The sequence below is a fragment of the Lonchura striata genome, chromosome 6 (assembly GCF_050655825.1).
Source record: "Lonchura striata isolate lonStrDom1 chromosome 6, ASM5065582v1, whole genome shotgun sequence".
NCBI classification, from domain to species: Eukaryota; Metazoa; Chordata; class Aves; order Passeriformes; family Estrildidae; genus Lonchura; species Lonchura striata.
This window is the reverse complement of record NC_140708.1, coordinates 28,608,745-28,630,287: the sequence shown is the minus strand read 5'-3', so window position 1 is coordinate 28,630,287 and position 21,543 is coordinate 28,608,745. Positions and strand designations below refer to the sequence as shown.

At 52.5% G+C, this 21,543-nt stretch overlaps 3 protein-coding genes across 10 annotated transcripts in view; all 3 read right to left on the bottom strand.

The window, feature by feature from the left end:
* Positions 1-10,165, bottom strand: part of CNNM2 (cyclin and CBS domain divalent metal cation transport mediator 2) — a 110,939-nt gene extending 100,774 nt beyond the window's left edge. For both annotated transcript variants that reach the window (XM_031505272.3, XM_077784677.2), the window contains exon 1: positions 8,578-10,165. In XM_031505272.3, coding sequence (XP_031361132.1) covers positions 8,578-10,150 — 1,573 coding nt within the window. In that variant the 5' untranslated portion in view covers positions 10,151-10,165. The remainder of the gene's footprint in view (positions 1-8,577) is intronic.
* A 2,968-nt stretch (positions 10,166-13,133) lies between these two features.
* Positions 13,134-17,369, bottom strand: AS3MT (arsenite methyltransferase). Of its 5 annotated transcripts, XM_021536228.3 has the most exons (11): positions 17,244-17,369; positions 16,878-16,918; positions 16,244-16,371; positions 15,987-16,137; positions 15,779-15,915; positions 15,439-15,508; positions 15,126-15,207; positions 14,909-15,040; positions 14,661-14,803; positions 14,141-14,275; positions 13,134-13,340 (listed from the first exon to the last, which is right to left on the bottom strand). In XM_021536228.3, coding segments are annotated over exons 1-11 (1,119 nt in total). In that variant the 5' UTR covers positions 17,245-17,369; the 3' UTR covers positions 13,134-13,241. The 5 variants fall into 5 exon arrangements, with proteins under 5 accessions (XP_021391903.3, XP_085439806.1, XP_085439807.1 ...); XM_085583680.1 differs by having other exon boundaries at positions 14,661-15,040; XM_085583681.1 differs by having other exon boundaries at positions 14,141-14,227; positions 14,661-15,040.
* A 410-nt stretch (positions 17,370-17,779) lies between these two features.
* Positions 17,780-21,498, bottom strand: BORCS7 (BLOC-1 related complex subunit 7). Of its 3 annotated transcripts, none has more exons than XM_085583691.1 (5): positions 21,268-21,498; positions 20,388-20,450; positions 19,903-19,946; positions 19,466-19,486; positions 17,780-19,016 (listed from the first exon to the last, which is right to left on the bottom strand). In XM_085583691.1, the coding sequence occupies exons 1-5, from the start codon at positions 21,364-21,366 to the stop codon at positions 18,965-18,967; spliced, it is 279 nt and encodes a 92-aa protein (XP_085439817.1). In that variant the 5' UTR covers positions 21,367-21,498; the 3' UTR covers positions 17,780-18,964. The 3 variants fall into 3 exon arrangements, with proteins under 3 accessions (XP_085439817.1, XP_021391906.1, XP_031361131.1); XM_021536231.4 differs by lacking the exon at positions 21,268-21,498 and adding an exon at positions 20,823-20,982; XM_031505271.3 differs by lacking the exons at positions 17,780-19,016; positions 19,466-19,486; positions 21,268-21,498 and adding exons at positions 19,527-19,777; positions 20,823-20,982.
* Between the last annotated feature and the right edge of the window lie 45 nt (positions 21,499-21,543).

Below are 21,543 nucleotides of genomic sequence, written 5' to 3'. Positions count from 1 at the left end.
CCCAGTCTGAGGACACAGTTCACCCTGCAGAGAGCAATGCTACCACACCACTTGCATTTGAAGAGCAGCTCCTTTTGGGACTGCCAGCAAAAGATTGGTGTAATCCCAACAGAAAGCATTACAGAAAACATAACTATACAGATATTTCGTGCTCAATGTATGCATTCATCTCCCAGCCCCAGTGCCTTTGGCTGCAGCAAAGCTCTTATGTGGTTAATTAGTAACTCCAGCTAAGTACTGTTAACTTGTAAAATCCTGAGGCCTCCACAATCATTAGGTTTCAGCTCCCAGATTGACAGGCATCACACTTACTATGTCCTTCAAAACAAGATTCCTTGATGAAAAGGGCTTTCATTCAATAAACACTGAAATTATTATACCAAATAATTAATAAATGAAATGCTTCAATATAAAGAGACACAAGTAAACCCCAACCACATAAGCTTTCTTTGCTTTGAAGTTTCTGTTTAATCTAGGGCTTGGACACTTTAAGACAAGCTGGTTAAAAAGCAAGTTGTTTTTCTCATATTCTTTCACTAGTCCTTTCAAGCAGATATCATCACCAGTAGGTGAAGAGCAAGTCTGAGTAATGTTTTTAAATCACAAAAATAACCGCAAACACCCATGTAAGAATCCCAATTTCAACATGCCAGCCAACCCAGACAAAGAAACACCTCTGGCATTACAGGTTGTGTGCAACAACAACCCAATCCTCAAAGGCAAACAACCTATACAATGCCCCATAGACAGCATGGAAGTGTGAGAAATCTTGGAAGCTATTCTTCAACTTCAGTGAAAACTGTCGGTCTACCAAAACTCTGGAAGGCTCCCAGACAATTTTAACAGAAAATATGACAACAATGGCTCAAAGATTCCCAAAGGCCCCACCTATGACCCTTCAGAGTGGCAAGTTACTACAGACAAAGCCATAAACAGGGAAGAGAACACTTCTGAGTAATCGAGGACAAAAAAAAAAAAAAGGAAAGAGTTAATGGAGACAATTTTTAAAGAATCAAAGCTTCATTATTATTGAGAACCAAGAATGCAAAGATAAGCTGACCTGTGTTAAGAACATTTGGTATGTGCAACTCCAGTGGCAAGTCCAAAGAACATTCAATTCCTCTCCAAGCATGATGGATCTCACTGGAGAGATGGAGACATGAAGGAGATGGATCTCTCCTTTGCTACTGAAACTTTGTGTTTCAAGCTGGAGTATCAAACAGGGACCTGGTCCTTTTAAGCTCACTTTGTGAAAGACACTGTATTGCTTGATGTCCTGGAGTCAGAACATTAGAGGGGGATTTCAGTGGGTGTCTTGTTGGTGTTTGGTTTTGCGTTCGGGGGCTTCTTTAAGAAGCTGTAGGAAAACTTCAGTTCCTCTGCCTCAACTTGTAACAGCAGGTTTTACAGAATCAGAACTTTATTACTCCATGTTGTACAAAAAGCTACTTAGAACTCTATAGGAACACCTCACCTGTTCCAAGCCGTTCCTTTCTCTTCCCTACATCAACCTCTGTATAAGACCACCTACACTGAAGTGATGAGGTCATATGAACCCTTATAGTTCTTTAACCAGTCTTTCTTTCCATGCATGCTTTGTGTATCATCATACTTAGCCCTAGTTTATTCACAGCATAGTTTATTCTACCAACTATTGGGCCATGCAGATTTCCTGGCCAAGGGAAAAGGTGCATTCCTCCAGAAGAAGGTTAATGACAGATTTATGCATCTTATTTTCTATGATTATATATTGGTGAAAAGTGAAACAAAACCCCATCACTTGATAGTCCTGAAATGACTCAGTGACCTTGGCAGGAGCCAGACTGGATTAACCACCTGGTATGGACTGTTAGCCATGTGCTGTGGACAGGAGCTCATTAGCATCAAGTATTTACACTCCTATTTGTAGCTGGTAGGCTGTAATTCAGGACCTTGTCAAATTAACAAGAGTGCCAGGTCGCACTCCCTAGGGTATGGTTCAGAGTACCCTGTGTTGAGGGCTAGTTTTACAAGCTTCATTAGTGAAATTGGAAGGGACTCAACAGTAGAAGTGCCACTGGCCTACCTAGACTGGCAATTGCACCACAACACTTTAGAGGCACATAAGCAAATGCAAAAGTGAGCTCTAAGTATTAATGAAAAAAGCACACCGTGGTGGTCTCTAGATTCACTCAACACTGCTTGGCCATTGCTTTCACTCTCATCCTACTTGATCCTGACTAAGCTGCTGTATGACTGACTTAGGACTCTTAACATTGAGCAGACATTAAATGCTTAAAGGAGGTGAAGTAGTGAGACTTTGAATACTCCAGGTCTTAATTCCTGTGCACTAGGATGTGTGCTCTCCAAGTGAGCAAGACAAAATCTGACACCAGATGATACCAGGAAGGTGAGTAGATCCTGTCACAGTCTAGTGGCATTGATGCTCTAAATTAAGCAGCCTAATAACCCCCACTAGAATGATTTTTTCAATAAAACAGGGAGGAGACTCAGGCTCATAACACATATGAAGCGTGAGGTGGCTCACACCCTCATTTCCTAAATTACCAGCTAGAGTGATACCGTAAGCCTGACAAAACAAAAGCTACCTCTGGATGGCTTCATACAGAACTGAAAATCAGAAATGTACTTCTAGACTCACCTCCCTCTGCCACTAGCACTACATAGCTACAGACAGGAGACACCCACTATTGATGTTTGTTTCTGTGCAGTAGCTGACAAAGGTTCAAATGTTGATTAGACATGCTCACAGAGAGAAATAAGCATCTAGACCTATTTAATAAAGACAGTATCTTTAGTCCCAGAACTTCCTGAATCACAGTCTGATGAGATCAGTAAGCTTCCGTGGGGACAAAACAAATTGCCTCTTTTTGAATACTTTCTCTAAGCAGCCCCAGCCATTGTCAGAAATTACCTACTGAAGAGGATTTGCTGTTATTGTTCTTATGCCCTCAGAGTCAACTGAAGTTCACTGAGAAAATGTTCTGCTCCTCAGAACCTCATGTCAGCAGAGAAAAAAAAAAACAAAACTAAAAAAAAAAATCTCAGACCTGGAAGGCCACTGTGATGGTTAAACTACCTAATCAGTTTCCTACACTAATGAATTCCCTCAGAAGATGATATTCTGCCTTTTGGTCTATCCTGCTCCAAAACTGGCTGTGAAATGCTGTTGGCTGCACAGACTGACCTGAAGTTTACATCTGTGCCTATTACAGATAACCTCTACAGACACAGAGAAAGCAGATAGGAACATGGTTCACTTGTGGTGGAATTCATTCCCCATCAGCTTCAGCACAGGAAAACATTTGCTAACTGAGCAAACAGCTGAGGGGAGGAAAAGGCAACTTCTTGTGTTTGTCAAATGGCAAGAGCTGTGAACAATTGGTTAAAAAGCAATCAAAGAACCGTATCTAACACAGGCATCAAACTCAAACCTCTACTGCTCAAGTCATTTAATTCACTTACTCCTCTCCCTGCAGCCACCTGAAACATGGTTCTTCCTACTCTCAGCAGCAGAAGGACTCCTCAGCTAGGCTCCTCACCAAAGCTGCTCTTCTAGTAGCCTCTCGTCACCAGGTCCCTATAAAATGTTCCTAGTAGGGAGTAGTCCATGAAGAACTGGAGCTGCTCCCTGATGCATTCCCCTTGGAGCCTCTCCCTCAGCATACCAGCAGCAGGGCTGCCTGCAGTAACCCACATCCGCTGCTCTCCAGCGGAACGAGCACGCATCCCCCAGGAGCCCTGCAAGGCCAGCAAAGCTCTTGGCAATGCAGTACCTGCGGGTGCTGCGCTGTCAGACAGCCAAGGAACAGTTTGTCACGAGGCAACCCCCACCCCCACATGCAATTTTTGTTCAGGGAATAAATCTGCAGGCATAGCATGCTAAGGCTTCTGTTTCTTGGTGGCAAATTCCTTCCCACCTACCACTCTCCTACTCTCTTCACACAGAAAAGGCTCCACACGGGACCTCCTCAATGCTCTCTCTGTTATATGAATTTCCCAAAAAGGATCAGAGGAGGCGCCTTTTGTTAGCTAAGTAGTCTTGAAAACGATATTGTTTTCCAAGAAGTTTTACGTGCCTCTCATAATCCCAGAAAGGATTTATGTAGTTTCTTCCAGTTTCTCGTAATACTGCAGTCACAGGGTTACATGGAAAAAGTGCCCAGGAGACAGACAACCTGCTAGATAAACTGGAAAGTGAGCATTCAGACCTACTAAATCAAAGTTACCCAAAGGAAGAACTGGACTCAGATTCAGCAGGTCATAAAACTTGAAAGGAACTAGGAAAATAGCCACCTACAAACCTGGATTAGAGCTGTACCAGAAAGATAAGTGACCTAATAACAAAAAAGCCCCTCAAACCAAGTGACCTAATAACAGGGAAAAAAAAAAGCCTAAGACCAACAATAGTAATGCAGAGCTTTGGATCCCTGGGCTACAAATCACTTGCTATCCTACCTGTTTCCAAAAAGAGGATCTATGTGCTCTAAAGAGAAGTAGGTCTAGGTATTCCTCTCTGCATTCAAAAGTCAGAGGTTTAAGTTTCAGGCTGCTGGGACTTGGTTTTCTTTCAAGGGGGAGGAGGAACTAGAAAAGAAATGGACAATACCTTCCCGCAACGTCCACTCTAAATCAACCACCAAACACACATGCAACTAACACCAGACAATACGAGACCAACAGAGCCTGAAGAAAGTGTCATCAAGCTGAATCTGACAATGCTTTTAGGGAAAAAAAAAAACTTTTAAGGTCTAGTTGGCAATTATTTTAGTAAGGAATCTAGGAGTTTTCTCAAGACTGCCATGTGATTAAGAAAATGAGAGCTCAGAACTGCTGCACAGTTATTGTGGCTTCTTTGCAACAGGTTATTAAGCTCTGCTCTGTAGTATAAAAAAATAGTGGAAGCAGATATAAATAAGATCAAAACATATGACTCAAAGTCCCCAGATAAGGAGGACTCCAACTGAGAAACTGCTGCCCTCCAAAGCCATCCAGGCCACCAGGAACACAGCTGTAGAATGGCTTGCAGAAAGTGGGCCAATCTTGAAATATTAGTATTACAACATGAGGCTTTTCAAGCTGAATTTTTGTAGCTCCAGCAAACAGGGAGCTAGAAATAGAATGCCTTGGACTTAGGATCACACATGCAGAGATCTGCCTGTGAAAATGGCCACGAGCAAGTGCCAGAGAGCATTTAAGCATAGATCTAGAGAGACTGTCAAAAAGGAACAGAAAAAAAGGAAAAAAAAAAAACAACTAAGTCCACGCACATGTTGACATGAAAAAGATTATAAAATCCACAGCAGATAACAACTTGCTCCCCTTTACTGCAATGGCCAACGTGAGATGAGCTGGGAGTGAACTCATTTAAAATGAGATCCCTCTTTGCTGTGAGCAAAGTCAGGCAGGTCCATTCCTAGGCCAGTGCAAAAGGTACTTTAGACTCCCTTGCATTAAACTTGAATGACTGAATTCAAGTTAAGCACTCAGTCTGCTTAACCTGTGGGTTTGGCAGCTCCAGTAGACATTTAAGGTCTGTTTTTAGAACAAAAAAAACACACCTATTTCAAAAGCTACTTATTTATTTATTTGCAAGTAAAGCATGTTTTTTAGAGGAGAAGTTTGTTTGTGGACTGCTTCAGGAATCATGTTTATTCACACTTTAGGAGATTAGAGCAGCAAGGGGGTGGGAATGTGCTGAAGCTCTCTTAAAATTAAGTTTCTTGCCTGGCAGCATAGAAGTGAAACAGATACTTATTTTGCAATTGTAGTCAAACAATGTTAACAATAGGCCCACCACCAAATCCTCCAGCTGTTCAGCTTAAGCACTAGAATAACTACAGAAATATCCATTTCATCTTCTGCAACAGTACAAGGAGGTATATCCTGCTGTGTTTGGCTTTAAATCACCTCTTTCTAAGCCTCCATTCCACATTTAGGTTAAGAAGGTTTTGCTTCTGCCCAAAATGTGAATTTCAAAACCCCACCTACCCAGCGAATTATCAAACTTATTAGAAAAAAAACCATCCTCTCTCCTCAAATCAATTGAAGTTTTAATTGGTAGCACTATCACATGAACTGCCTTTTGCACCCAACAGTGGTAGCAGGGGCTTAGGTATCAAAAAAGATACACTTATGAGTTTTGAAGCAAGCTGGCTGTGGCAGAAGATCAATGTGATGGGAAGGGAATGATTAAAAACTGTAAGCTTATTTATTTCCAACACTCTACTGGAGAGTAACATGCAATTTGATTCTCACCCTTAATTTGTACATTCTCATGGGAATTTGGCAAGGTTGCTCTGAAGAAGAAAGTTGGAAGAGCTCTTGCAAAAGACACTGTGCTATGCCAGATCAAGCCAGCTATCAGTTATTTACATTCATTTCAAAGGACACAAAGGAAGCCACTTATTTCCACTATATCTGCACTTTTTAAAGAGAAACCAGTTAGGACAAAGCTGATCCTAACACAGGGCTTGCCCATACAGACCAACCAGCATCATAACTCTGGAGTAAACATTTAAGTATGCTCAAACGAGCTTGAATTAATTCCCAGCTACAGAGACTGTTCCAGGACTCAGCAATCGCAGGAGGGAACACACACGTGAGGAAGTCATCATGAACTTGTGCTACTGAGATGTTTCCTAACACAGGCAAGAGACTGGCTACCAGGGAAAGTTACCTCTAGTTTGCACTTTCCAAGTCACCCAGGAGAATTTTTAAGAATCCTATTTTAAGCACCAGTTTCAGGAACTCTAAGGAGGAATTTGGCTTAGCCACTCTCGTAGGATTAAAGCCCTAATTCTCCCAGCCGTTAAATAAAAGGACTGTGCAAACACACAGGAGTGCATTCTGTCCTTTCAGACCAGGAAAATAACATGCATTTAACATGCATTTCTTTAACATACCAACATAACATGCGTTTCTTCAGACACATTGCTGCATACAGAACTAGAACACACCCACAGGTCTCACTACAGGCTAAGAACTCTATTGTGCTATCTGGAGTCTGAACCACAGGGAGAGAGAGGAAAAAGAACCACCCTTTACTCACACATGCAGCAAAATCCACTTTAACCAGCCAACAGTTAAGTGACATCATTGAGTTTCCCACATCCAAACTGCAGATCCTGCAGCGTAGAAACCACAGCCAAGGGAGACCCTCCCTCGTTTCTCCTTCAACACCTCCAAACCCAAGTAAGATTTCCCCATCTCTACACACAGGCTGAAAGACAACCACCACTGCACTGGTCAGTAAAAAGCAGGAGTACGTTCATCTTCTATAAACAAAGATGAAATAAACATGAGGTAACTCTCCAAATCCCCAAAAACCGAGTTAAACAGGATGAAGAAGATCCAATGCCTTGACATAAGAGCTTAGCATGTGGTCAAAACAGCAACTGAAACTTAAGTCTTAATTTCAATTTATCTAGAAAGAACATGCACCAATTCACAAAGCTTTTTTTTTTCTAGGTAATTTATGCAGTTAAAAGGTAAACTCGATTTCCCCTCTCAAGCAAATCACCCCCCAAGAACTGAGCTGTTCTGTGGTACTTTGATCAGATCTCCCAGGTATGAACCCAGGACTCTGGTGGCACTCCAAATAGCCTTTCTTTTTCCAGCACAGGAGTCCACACATCCAAACTGCCTGAAATTTCACTTAACAACTACTTTGAAAGGTCCTTCCTGCACAGGCTACACAGCATTATTATTTGGTTTGCAGAGAGGAACAGATTTTAAAAGGAAAACAAAAATATGTTTTTTCCTTACACATAAGCAAGACCTTCTAACACGAATTAAGATGCATTTGTCAAGTCAGCACCACCTACAATTAAGAGAAAGGCTGAAAGCTCAGTCCCATCCTGATGCCACTAATACACAAGCTACACCAAAGAGGTAGAAAGGGTCACCTCTCTGCTGAGCCTGTGGTCCTGAAGCACAGGGTAGCCTGGGGAAAAAGAGCTGTAACTCTGAAGTGCAGCACCAACAGGTACTTTGGAATACATTTTAAGACATTGAAATGATTTGAGTTACAAGATCAAAGTGTCAGTCAAAGCAACTGGAACACGGGGAGAGAGCTGAAGTCGGTTGGCTGAGCCTATGAATGGAGCTAAAATGCCTTGTTTATCTCAGCACGTGTATGCACGGAGCCTGAAAGGCACCAAGCAGCCCACCCACTCCTCCCAGTCAGGCCAGCTGAAAAAGCACAGAGAAGACACAGCCAAGAAATGGGCGCAGATTCCCGTCAGTGGTTCTCACTATAACAGACAGATGAGTGGAAAAAGCAAGAAGGAAAACAACCTTGCTTGGCACCATGCCCACACACACATCCCAGTGCAGTGGGGGAAAAAAGGCTGGGGGCACATCCCAGCCGTGGATCAGCTTTCTGGCCCAGGGAACAAGCAGCTCTGGGAGATGTCTAAATACTGGTCACTCACAGCGTAGAATGCACCTTCCCACAGCCCTCTGTGAGCAGCGACCCGAGGCCCTGCTGCAGAACTCCCTTGGTGCAAGCAGGTGGATGCTGAGCACACCGAGCAGCACCTCCCCAGCATGCCCCCACCACAGGCACGAGCCCACCTTTCTTGAACTCCTCCAGCATGGCATCGAGCTTGGTGTCATTGAAGACAAAGTGCAGCGGGTGGTTGTAGAAGCGGGTGATGGTCTTGAGTGGCGTGCAGTCATCGGGGTCCACAAAAGCCAGGTCCTTAACGAAGAGCAAGTCCACGATGTTGGAGCGGTCACCCTCGAAAACAGGGATGCGGGTGTAACCACTCTCCATGATCTCAGACATAGTGTTGAAGTCGAGCACAGCCTCGGCAGCGATCATAAAGCAGTCTCGGAGGGGAGTCATCACATCCTCCACAGTCTTGGTGCGCAGTTCCAGGGCTCCTTGGATAATGTTAAGCTCCTCCTTGACTAAATCGTTATAAGGGTCGGTGACCCGCAGCATCTCCAACAACTTCTCACGGTTATAGACCGTGCCGATCTCCTGGCCCAGGACACAATCCAGCAACTTGCTGACGGGGTAGGAGGCCGGGAAGGTCATCATCATGAAAAACTTGGTGAGGAAGATGGTGTTGGCGCCCACGGCCAGGCCGTGCCGAGAGCAAATAGCCTGCGGCACGATCTCGCCGAAGATGACGATACCGATGGTGGAGACCACCACGGCCACCAGCCCAGAGCCGGCAATGTCGTCCAGCAGGATGGTAAGTGTGGTGTTGACCAGGACATTGCCCAGCAGGAGGGAGCACAGCAGGTAGTTGCCCTGACGCCGCACAGGCTCGATGCGCTTGGCGTAGTTCTTCTCTTTGTCCGTGCCACAGTTCTGCACGATGCGCAGTTCCATGGGGTCCAGGGCCATCAGGCCCAGGTTGAGGCCACTGAACATGCCCGAGAGGCACAGGAGGAGCGAGATGAAGATGACCTGCAGCCAGAAGGGCAGCAGGAACTTCTTCTCCTCGCCCACGATCATCTTGGTGTCCTCGCCGTCATGGTAGATCCAAGTGGTCTCACCCCAGGGCGGGGGTCCCGCCGGCCCCTCGGCGCCCGTCAGCCCTCCGGGAGCCCCGGGCCCCAGGGCGGCGGCGGCGGGGGCCGAGACGGAGGTGCACAGGTAGTAGGACTTGCTCTTCTCCGTTTTGCGCAGGGGCTTGATCTCGATCTCGATGATGCCCGAGGTGCGGCGGTTGAGCACGATGTGCGGCATGATGATGATGTCCGAGGTGCGGATGCCGCAGCGCTGCGGGGCCCCGCCGCTGCCCGCCGACCCGCCGCCGCCCCCGCCGCGCCCCGCCGGCCCCGCCGTCGCCCGCCCGCCCCGCCGCCGCTCGTGCTCCGTGAAGGCGATGCGCGACCACGTCTCGTTGTTGATGTTCTGCCCGTAGACCCGCAGCTTCACCCGCGTCCGTTCGCTCACCCGCAGCGCGCCCCCCTCCATGAAGGAGACGTCGTCCGTGTCCTCCAGCCGCAGGCCGATGATCACCGTCTCCTCCGCCGCCGGCGGGGGCACGACGGCGGCGGGCGGTGCGGCAGCGGCGGCGGCCGGGGGCCGCCGGCCCAGGCAGCCGCCGAGCAGCAGCAAGAGCAGCAAGAGCAGCACCCGCGCCCCCCGGCCGCCCCCCGCCATGTTCCCACCGGGCAGCGCGGCCATCTTTAGTCAGGGCTCGGCGCCGCCGCGGCCCCGCATCACCGCGCGGCGCCTGCGGCGTGCCCCGGCTTCCCCGGCGGCGGCGGTGGCGGCGGGCGCGGCGGCGGCGGCGGGCGAGGCGCGGGCTCGGCTGCCCGCGGGACCCGACGGGCGGCAACTGCCGAGCCGGGCCGAGCAGCGCCGCCTCTACCCGCGCCCGCCCCGCCCCGCCCCGCCCGCCGCGCGGGGAGGGGCCTCGGCTCGGCGCCGCCAATCAGCGCCAGGCCGCGCCTCCTCCGCGCCCCGCCCCCGCCCCAGCCCCGGGGGCGCGTGACTCCGGTGTGTACGCCGGGCGCGCGGGGGCGGGGCCGGCCGCAGGGCCGCGGCCAATGGCGGCGGCGTTCGGGGCCGAAGGGGGCGGAGCTTCAGGAGGGGCGCGACCAATGGGGGTGCGGTGCGGTGCGGCCGGCGCGCGCGGCGCGCGGCAGGAGCGGTCCCGGGAGCGCCCGCGCCGGGGCACAGGGCGGCCGAACGGGCCGGGCGATCCCGCTTCCCCCGCCGCTCCCGCCCGGCCCACGGCGGCCGCCGCTCCCCTCGGACCGCCGCGCCGCTCGCCCCCTTCAGTGGCCCGGGAGCGCCGCCCCGCGTCCGCGCGCCGCATCCGTCGGCGGTCGCGCAGCGCCCCCTGGCGGTCCCGCCGCGCCCCTTCGGCCCGGCCCGACGGGGCGCACCCCGGGGCCTCCGCCGGGATCCGCCGCTGCGGAGGCGGCTCTCCTAGCCCTGCCCGTTCCCGGTCGGCCCCGAGCCGCCGCCGGTGCAGTACATGCGACATTCAAGAAACCGAGCTGTGGCACTGAGGTCCCCGGGCGCCCTCCGCCCCGACATCTCCTCGGCTGTGTCGCGCCTGAGGGCGGAATTAACCATTAAATACCGAGCACGGACCGGCCGCGCTCCTCCCTCACCTCTGCTCTGCTCCGCCGCCCCGGGAGGTGAGCGGGGCCGGGGCTTGGAGCTCCTGCTGAGGACATCCAAAGCCGCCCCAGCTGCCCCGCTCCGCTCATTCTCAGTTCATGGAGGGCCGGGAGCCCCGATCCACGAAAGCACCTGTGAATCCCCGTGTGCCGTGCCCACCGCCCTGAGGGCCCGCCTGCTCCCCAGGCCTCGGCTGCTGTGCCGCAGTCCCAGCTCGGGCAGCACACGCCCCGCAGCCGGTTCCATGTCCACCACATGTGAAGGAGCCAGGAAACAGTTCAGCATCCTGGACAGCCAAAGACAAACAGCCGTGGGAGAACCAGTGTGGCTTGTGGTGGCTGACATCCTTTAGAGGCGGTAAAACAGCCTCCCTGCTTTTTAAGTGCTCGGGAAATGGAAGAATAAATTGTGCAGGGCAACCCAAGATGTGAAGCAGAGCACAGTGCTCTGGTGCCTGTAGCCACAAATCTTGCCTGGTCCCAAAGCTCATTCAGCTTATCCTGAGGGAGTTCTGCCAGCCTGCTCCCCTAAGGAGGTGACAGGTGTCCCTGAACCACAGCAACACCCTTCCCTTTCCTCTCAGAGTGAATCAGACCATCACAACCTCTGGATGCTGCCATCACAACACCCTCTCTGCCTGCCAAGGGAGGACACCAATGCTGCAGAGCTTCACACTAGGAGAACAATCACCAAAATACAGACTGGGGTGCTGGACAAATTATGTCGGGGTCCCTCACACGGGATAGGGCTGCAGGATTTCCTCTTTTCATACACTGAGGGCTAAAAAACCCAAGGCTGTGCATGCACAAGTAAAGCCAGACAAAGCGGACACCACTGCACCCACAGCCTGGTGAGGACCTCTAATGCTCCACATCAAAGTCAAGTTCTCTTAGTTGCTTCCATCCTGACATGCTGAGAATTTCGGAAAAACATAGTGCTATGCAAATGTAGTGGCATTTAAGCCGTGGCCTTTTTCTGTATGCACAGAGAGGGGATCTCACTGTGGGTGCAGCTCTACCCAGGCAAGTTGAAAGACCATGCCAGGGATTCATCTCTTTTTAATGAAGGGATTTGCAGGTAGGACTCCCCCACACCCCACCTGCTCTTCCCTTCCCACTGGGAAAGCTGTCTTTGATAGCAGGAGCTAATTGCTGCAATCCTCCCAGGATAAACTGTTTGGGGACTTGGATGAAGTCTTTGTAAGTAATCTTGAAAAAGGGCTGGGGGTTGGGTGTGTGTATTAAACAGCTCCTTCCTTCCAAGGTCCCATCAGTGAGGTCATTCCACACAATTTCAGAACAATTTCAGGTGTCCTGAACACCTGGACCCTCCTCAGCCACTGCTACTGCTATGACAGAGCATCCTTGGTGTTGGCCTGTTTCTTTTTGAACCCAAATTTTATTGGGGTTTGCTTCTTAACTTCCCTCATACCACAGCAAGTTGATGCTTAAATGGCAGAGATGGGAAATTTGGCCCCTCCTGTAAAATCACTGTGTGAGAAGGGGTGGAAATGGTCCCTTATTTCTAAGTTTAGCTGTTCAGCAGCTCTCAGCCTTTCCCAAGCACCTTCTGTGGGCTGGGTCCTGTGAGATTCATGCTGGGCAGCAGGAATGCAGACCATCACCTCCCACCACACCCTAAAAGCCCTCCCACCTTGCTCTTTGCCTGCTGTGGGATGCAGCTGGATGCATTTCTGCTTTTCCAGAACTGCTGAATTTCCCTGCAAAACTCTGCAGGTGCAATGCCTGCTGGGGACTCGGGGCTTTCCAGCTAGATGGAGAACAGGGAAAACAGAAACCTCAGTGGCGCTGCACAGGGAAAGAGAGAGCAACCCTCATCTCCTGTAACAGGCTGCAGGGCTGCAAGTGAGACAGAGACTGTCCCTGCCTGTGTGCCCAAGCCATGCAGCCACAGTCAGCCCCACAGTGAGGGGACTCACAGGATGGGACCTCACTGCAACCAGGCACAACCTGCCCCACCAGCCCTGCCAGGGAAGCACAGCACCCACGGCCCTGTGGCAGCTACAAACACAACCTTTGAGCTCAGACATGTATTTATTTGCTCTCTGGTGGAAGACGTTACTGGAGCCACGTCCTCTCATTCCACTGACTTCCAACAGTGGTGTGGGGACACCACTTGCCACTCAGCAGCACCCTGGAGGACCACAGGTGCCACCAGAACAGCTAGCAGGACCTGGGGCTCTCAGCTGCTCCAGCAGCTGGAAGGGATCACAGGTTTTCTCCTGAAGGACAGAGAAAAACCCAGGGCAGGATCAGGCCAGTGGGAAGCAAGAGGCACCTGAGAAAATGACACTTGGCACTTCCTTAGCTATCATGGGGGGCAGCCTCTGGGTCACTCCAGCTGTTTTTTCCTGCAGCAAGGAAGAAGCCTGGGACTTTGGCTCTGCTTTTATCTGAGAAATGCCTCTTACTTGGATAGAGTCCTGAGAAAATCTCCCCTTCCCAAGCACGAGGCTGTATTTCAGGGATATGCAGCTGCAGGGGATTATCTCACTTGTATCTCCTGGCCCATCTACAGGCTTCAGGGACCACCAAGGAGAAGAGATAGGCTTCCAGCAGATAGAATGTTTTGTGCTACAGGGTCAGGGTTGGCAGCCAGGGCCAATCTGCTCTTCTATCAGCAGGCAGGAGGGCAATGGGCAGGAAGAAACCATGGGAATGGGTCATCATCTCCCTGGGGCAGGCTGTGCACAGCAATCCCCTCAGGGGAAGGATGACTCCCCTTGGGAGATCTCAGAAAAGTCCAGCTGTCAGCCTCACCAGTCCCCATGGACATGTTGGGGTAGTTAGAGCAGATCCCCCTTTGGAGGGCTCCAACTTGGGTAGGGGTACAGTTTATCCTGACTCAGGCACCAGGCATCAATCACTCTTGGTATCCCACGAGATTCTGCCCAGCCCAGAAGGAGTCACATGTATCTTGATATCATGCTACAGCCCTTCTGATACCCCATAGCAACTCTGATGGCTTGGGACACCCATGTCCCAATTCCTTAACCCAGCCACAGAGCTGCCCTCTACCAACCTTCACTCCTTTCCTACAGCAGCCCTGCAGTCCTGCAGCGTTGGCTCCACCAGCTCGGATCAGGAACTTCTCCGCAAACCTGGAGCTCTGCAAGATTGCAGCCATCTCAGCATCCACGTTCACCACCTCTCCTTCCTGAGGGCAGAGGGATGGTCACAGGACTGGGGTCCTGGATATGTGTCCCAGGGGACTCCAGCCACCCAGCCAGATGATGGGGAGAGTGAAAGCAGGAGCACATCTTGGCCCAAAACCTGAAGAAACCCCCACAAAACCCAAGCATCAGGAAACCATTCCAGGAAGCCACCATGGATGTCCTACTTCTACATTTACCACAAAGCCATGCATGCATCTGTCTCCCTTTCCTGTACATTTGCACTCCCCTGGGTTTACACAGCCTCTTAGCTCCCACCCTCCATCCCCTCCAGCAAAGCTTGCCCCCTAGATCACAGAGGATGCTGCTGAGTAGCAGCTTCATCAGCTTTTACTCTTCCCTACAGAGCCTAGGAATGCCTCCCCAAACCTTGAAGGTGAAGTTGGCATCAAACACCAGCTCTCGTTCATGCCCCACAATCCCGCCACTGTAGGTGGCCTGTCCTGGCCCTGTCCAGCTGCCACCTGGCACCTTGAACAGGCGGTAAGTTGCAGAAACAAAGCGGCAGTCACCTACAAGGGAGAGGTTGGTGGCTTGGGCACTGAACACTTGGGCTGGGATCCCAGCAGAGCTTCCCCCAGCTTCCCAGAGCTGGCGCTCCCTGGCTGGATCCTCACCGACAATGCCCTCCAGCTCCTTGTCACCAATGGTGATGGGGCTGGCGGTGACCAGACGTGGGGGGCTGAACCCCACCTCCTCAGCAATGCTGTACAGGTCTCTCCAGTACAGGGCTCCTGCCAGGCATTCTCCTGGTACGAGACCACAGACATGGGGAATGGAGGCAAGGTCCAGTCCCCCCATGCCATGGCACCCCCATGCCACAGCCCTACGCACCCCACAGCACCCGGTGCTTCCGGGTGGTCTCGCTCAGGCGCTGGCTGGCGTAGACGTCACTGAAGTACATCTCTCCCCCGGGCTGGAGGACAGCAAGGAGTGAAGGGAGGCCTCAAGAAGCAAAGAGACAAAAGCGGCAAGGAGAATTGGGAACCCCCTAATCCTACCCTGCTAGGGACCCTCTGCAGAGATGTCCTCCCCTGATCCCATCCCGCATCCACGCCTGCCAGATCCCATTTGCTGCTTCTCACGGCAGACCAACAATAGGGCCACCCCAAGCCTGCTTTGCTGCCACGGACACCAGCACCATCACCTTCAGCACACGGAAGGCCTCCCGCAGCACAGCTCTCTTGTCAGGGGCAAGGTTGATCACACAGTTGGAGCTGTGGGGAGGAGACCAAGGCTTATTTGCACCCTCTTGCACACTAGCACCACCGGCTGCTTTGTGTCCCATCACTTCACACAGGATTTGGAAACACCAATTCGACCATGAAAAGGGCAGTTTATATTCCCAGACTGTAGCCTAGACTCTGGCTTGGGATTTCCCTTTTCCTAACAAGTGCTTCTGAAGAAGTGACCCATTAAGATGCAGACCCAGCCCACAGCCCCGGGAAGCAGCAGGACTGGGGGTGACTGCCCTGCATGGCACCTACATGACAATATCGTAACTGTCGTCAGCCAGTCCAGCATCTCCCAGGTTCTCCATGTAACCATGGAAAAACTCCACGTTCGGCTTTCGGTAGCCAAACTTATCCATGTGGTAGGCAATGTGCTTCTTCGCCACCTCAACCTGGCAGGAGGACGGGAATGATGTGAGGTGCTGCTGGAAGGATGATGGGGAGCCCCAGATCTGTGCCGTACTTGACCCTTGGTCATATCTATCCCGGTGACGTGGCCCTGCTCCCCGACCAGCTGGCTCAGCAGGAAGCAGTCCCTGCCGCTGCCACTGCCCAGGTCCAGAATCCGACATGATGACAGGCACTCGGGGATCACCAGACCGCAGCCGTAGTACCTGGGTGCATCCTGAGCTGAGCTGGGCGGAGGTGCCCCATGGCACAGCCAAGAAGGGGCTGCAGCCCATGGGGATGTGGCAGGGGAGGAGAGACCCTGGGGTTTACCTGGCCACCACCTCCTCATGGATGCGCCCCAGGGCATCTCTCACCAGCTTCGAAACAGGCCTGGCTGACGTGATGCACGCATTGGTTTTGAGGTCCTCTGACTTCTGCAGCTCTTTGCCATAGTAGTTCTGAGATGGGAAGGACAGAGGCCACTAAACTGTGCCAAGTTGAGCCCTGGGAGGTCCCTATGCTCTAAACCATGGGGGTCATGCCTGCACTCAGCCTATACATGTTCACATCCTTTGGCACTGGCACTCTCATTTCCACCTAGCCAAAAACTATAGTAAGATCAGGCATCTCTTTGCCCCCATCCTTCCCAGCTCCCTTTGCTCACACACACTGATGTGTTTGTGCAGGAGGGAGCTTAATTCCCACTTTCAGTAACTTTGCAGGCTGCAGCCACCATTTCTCTGACTGAGAAGGGTACAGGGAGCAAGGGCAGGGGAATGTCAGGTTGCCCCACCCCCCATCCCTGTGTGAAACAGGAGGAAATCTGCTAACTGCACCTGGCATTTTCATCTGAGCCCAGAAACAAGCTTTATCCTCTACTGGCAGCAGGAACTCTAGCGCAGCCCAGGCACACACCCCTGCCCAACTGCCCCATCCCTCCCCAGCTCCCCTCCACACTCCTTACCTGCACCTCCTGGTGGATCTGCTCTCCACTGGGAGCTGCCACTGCAACAGGAATGTGGGCTGGTGGCTGAAACCACAGGGATGGGAACCATACCAGGCCCTCCCAAAAGTTCTGAATCCCTCTTCCCCCAGATACCACAGCACTTTTTGCTCTCCCTGAGCAGAACCCCGAGAATCCCCCTAAACTTGCAGTCTAATAGGATGCTCCAAGGGGCACCTGACAACATCCCTCCACCCCAAAAACCCAGTCCCAGTTGCCCTGGAGAGATAAGCCCCCAAAGGATCCCTGTAGGGTAAACCCCCCTCCCCTGCTTTGCAGAGCCTTGGCCCCAAGGGCAGCCCCAGCAGAGGCCCTGGGGTGTCTTACTGCCTCCAGCTGCAGGGCCTCAGCCGGACTCTGCCCAGCCTGGGCCACGCTCCTCCCCAGTATCCTGTGCTGTCCCAGCGTCCCACGCTGCCCGGGCCTGGCTTCCGCCCCGATGCCGGCTCCTGCCTGCCCAGGCCCTTGGCACATGGCCCTGCAGGTCACAGGCACAGCGAGGGCTGCTGGCTCCACTCCCGTGCTGAGCATGCTGCCATCATTCATGGTTCTTCCTGCACCCACACCCCCAAACCCACCCCGCTGCCTGTTCCAACAGCTCTGCACCTCCACAGTGCAGCCCTGTCCCTGCTTGTCCCAAAGGCAGGGAGACACAAATTTAATGCTACAGGACTGCTGTAGCCTCTGCAGAGGACAGGACTTTGGAAGGGACGAGCCACCTGCAGCAAGGTCACACCGCCTCTGCAAAGCTCTCTGAGCTGAAGCAGAATGCGGGATCCTGGGGTGCAGACACCCACCATCCCAAACAGTCTCCCCAGTGCACAGGGACCACCAGCAACAGAATCCAGGACAGACTACTGTGGTTTGGTGGTGTTCAGGACAACTTTTATTCCCAGCAAGTCGCGGGGAAAACTCTCATTTACAAACTGCACCTGCAAAGCTGGGGTCAGAATGTCACCCAAGGCAAAAATACTGGCAGGAATGGTGAAATCTAGTCTGAGAAGGCTCTGCAGCACAAGAGCCAGACTCCAGCAGCATTCCATAGGAATGTGGCAGGCCTTTGTCAGCTCTCAGCCTGCCTGCTCCTATCAGCTGGTGAAAAGCACACTCAGGGAAACAAGTGCTTCCCGTGCACTCCAAGTGCTCTAGATAAGTGACTTACCAAAAGCAAGACACAGTATTTATAGTTGGCTCTGGATGTGAACAGCTCAACAGTCTACAACAGAGCAGTGTAGAACTGAGCACACCAGCTCCTGATGCTCTCTTTGCCTGCTTCCTAGACAGGCCTTTGGATACCTTCCCAACCAGATACAAACACACACCACAGCCAAGGCTGCTTCATCAAAAGCTGGAGCAGCAGCCCAGGAAAAGGAATGCAGTTGAAGGCCAAATGCAGCACATATGGGCTGGCAAAGGGATGATGTTCCAAACTCTGGCAGAGGGGAAAATAAGATAACCTCTGAGGAGGATGATGGCCAAACTGTGTCCAGCTAGGCCACTGGCAGATGTGTGTGCTTAGATTCTGGCTTCAGAAATTCTGTGCTGCGACTGGCCTACAGTCCCAGCTCAGCCTACACTGAAGCACCTTTCATCCACCCAGGCACTTGCAACTCACATTGATTAAAATGCCCTAAATAAACTGCACTCTGTGCCACCTCTGTGGCTAAATACAGAGCAGTGGCAAACTGCAGGCACCTTCATTTAAATGCCAAGCCTCAACTCTGCATTTCTTGCCAAGGGTGCTGGGGTGGGCTGAGCTCTTCATACTACATGGGAAGTAAGCAGACACAGGAATTATTGGGAAGAGCAAAGTTTCAGGGAAGTTTGTTTCAGCCAGGTGCGGGTGTGCAGGTGAGTATTCCGGAGCAGAGGTGTGAATGCAGGCACACAAGAGGGGGGCCATGTGCCCAGAAGCACAGACCCTGCACATATCCCAGCTGACATCCAGCATCCTCCAGACAGAGTTCTGAGCCCCAGGGGCTGGAATGGGGGAGAACACTTCAGTCCCTCAGTGCTGGTTGAGATTTCCTCGAGCCTTCAGCTCCCCTTCATTTCAGCAAGTGACTCAGCTGGTCCTGAAGGTTTGACGAGCGCTCCACGCTGGGCACCAAGCAAGAAGAGATTCATGGTGAAATCTGCTCCCAGACTGTGCTGTGCTGCCTGTGCCCGAGGGACCAGAGCAGCTCTAGAGCTGAAACTACAGCAAAGAGAAACCCTGGGGTCCCCCAAGCCCCCTCTGTGTCCCCACAAAGGAAACCTCACTTGATGCACCCTGCTGTACACAGCTTTGCCCCCACCACCCTCATCTCCTCTCACAAGCAACTCACATGCTCCATCACACCACTGAAACAAAAGGAAGCTTGGGTATGAATCCCATCTCTTCATTCAAATACCTATCTCTTCACAATACTGAAGTGTTATCCTGCTGGGTCAGCATCTGCCTCAAAGGCAGCTGCAAAAATCTTTCCATTCTGCTTTCCCCCATCCAACTCCATCACCTTCCCTTTCTATCCCCACATGCATGTCCCCCAGGTCTTCCCAGAACTCACTTCTTTTGAATTGCTTCTTGCCTAGATGAGAAAAGGAAAGACAAAAAGAGCATTAGAAAAATAAAATCTCAGTCAGGGTTTATGTTATGTCAAACAAGGGCTCAAGAGGCCAAAACTCCAGGGTGTTTCTGGATTAAGTTCTGGGGGACAGAAGCAGCACTGCCTTCTCCTTCTTAGTCCCAGAAGCATCATACACACTTAGGGGAGACACAGTGCACAGTGAACAGGAGGCAAAAATTTCAGCTTCCACCCCAAAACCGCCTGAAGAGGGCTGGAAAATTCGAGCTCCGAGGCCTGCTCAGCTTTGAAAAACTGCAAAAGAGGGATCAGTCTGAGCTGGCAGCAACATGCAAAGTCTTCAAGGAGAACAAAGAAGGATTGAAGGATCCACTCAGCCCCCAAGAAAGAATGTCTATTTGCTGGTGTCCTCTACTTACTGGTACTGAAGATGAGTAGTTATTATGGCCATTTTTCTTAAACTCTGTGGAGAACAAAACAAAGAATTAATGCCTAGAGAAATCACAGTGCAGCCATCCTAATGCCCAGGAGTTCCTCCAGCATAGCCACCACTGCATTGCTGCAATGCCTCCAAAGCATCCCCACTGGTAGCTGTCAGGAGTGGCACACTTGCCTCTCCTTTCCCAGTGACAGGCAGAGACACAAGTGCTTTATTTCAGCCCACAGTCCCTCAAGCTTTGTGTCAGAGAGGGAACAGCTTGAGGGCTGGGCAGCCTGCAGGACACCGGGAGTCCAGCGGCACTGGGTCCGAGGAAGCACTAAATTATTCTGGCCACCAGCCCTGCTGCCTGAAGCCATGTAATTCACTCCAGGGCACCGGTAGCACGGCTACAAACTGTTCTCACCACCCTCCTCTCCTCCCGTCCTAGAAACACTGCTGCTCGAGCACAGGAACGCAGCTTACATCTTCCGAGTGCAAGATGGCATCTTCTTGCATCACCATGTTTCTCGCAGCTTGACCCAGGAGCTACAAGGCAAACGTACAGACCAGGCTGAGACGCTGCAGTTTGCGTTTCCCGAGGCCCCCGTGACGGCTGGCAGGGTGACACTCGGGGTGACACCGTGCGGGGAGCACCGCAGTGCCGCGACACCACATCCATCGGGAGCGCCCGAGGCAGCGCTCCCGCCTGCCACCACGAGGAGCTGGCAGTCACCCTCCCGCCTGCCACCGTGGAGTGCCGAGGCGCTGCCAGCCGCATTCCCGTCCCGCTGTGCCCGTCCCTGCCCAGACACAGGGATGCGTCCCCTTCTCGGACTACAGCACCCAGCAGGCATTGCGCCGCCCTGCCCGCTCCGCTCCGGCCCTGAAATCCGCCGCCCAGCGGCACCCGCCGCTCACCTCGGCGCTACGGGAGCCCTTCAGCACCTGCTTGGTGAGAGCGATCACGTCGGTGCCGCAGCTCGTCACCTTCTCGGTCAGGAGCCCCTTCACCGAGTGGCCAAAGCGCGCCTGGGCATCCGCCGCGCCCCCCGCCGCCATCTTACCCCGCCCGCGCCCTGCCCCGCCTTCTCCCGGGAGCCGCTACGGCGAGCGCCGGGGGCCTGAAGGCTCGGGAAGGCGCAGAGCCCGCGGGGCTCGGGGATCGTGCCGGGAGGGGGTTCAGTTCCCACAGGACTCCCCCAGGACACGTCCTCGCCTCGGGCACAGACACCCACAGGCCGCCCAGCTCTGACGAGCACAGACCGAGGCTGACCAGCGCTGACCAGGGGTTCTCAGCCTGGCCAGTACTTGCCCTGTACTGACCAGGGCTGAGCAATGGTACCAGGGGCTGACCGGCGCTCACCAGCATTGCCGAGGGCTGCCCAGAAGTGTCCAGCGCTATCCGTGTCTCCCCAGCGCTGACAGCAGCTGATGATGAGGGATGCTCCGGGCTTACCAACATTCCTAGCGCTGCCCATTCCCTCCCGGATCTGCTGTGCCGCTCCCCGGCCGGGGATGGATTGCAGTGCCCCGCCAGACCCCCCAGCTGCGCTCACGACACCCAGGACAGACCTCGAGCTGTCCCTACAGCTCTGGCCCACCACAAGGCCCTGGGGATGGAACCCCAAGGACGGATCCG

Excerpts from the sequence above, each read along its gene's own strand:
- AS3MT (XM_085583680.1), bottom strand. Across the intron at positions 16,372-16,877 it reads AGATCCACCAGGAGGTGCAG|AACTACTATGGCAAAGAGCT; the intron begins GTAAGGAGTGTG and ends TTCCCATCTCAG. Across the intron at positions 16,138-16,243 it reads CATGAGGAGGTGGTGGCCAG|GTACTACGGCTGCGGTCTGG; the intron begins GTAAACCCCAGG and ends GGATGCACCCAG.
- BORCS7 (XM_021536231.4), bottom strand. The coding sequence starts at position 20,963 with ATGGCGGCGGGGGGCGCGGCGGATGCCCAGGCGCGCTTTGGCCACTCG. Across the intron at positions 20,451-20,822 it reads AGGGCTCCCGTAGCGCCGAG|CTCCTGGGTCAAGCTGCGAG; the intron begins GTGAGCGGCGGG and ends TTTGCCTTGTAG. Across the intron at positions 19,487-19,902 it reads ACTACTCATCTTCAGTACCA|GCAAGAAGCAATTCAAAAGA; the intron begins GTAAGTAGAGGA and ends TTTCTCATCTAG.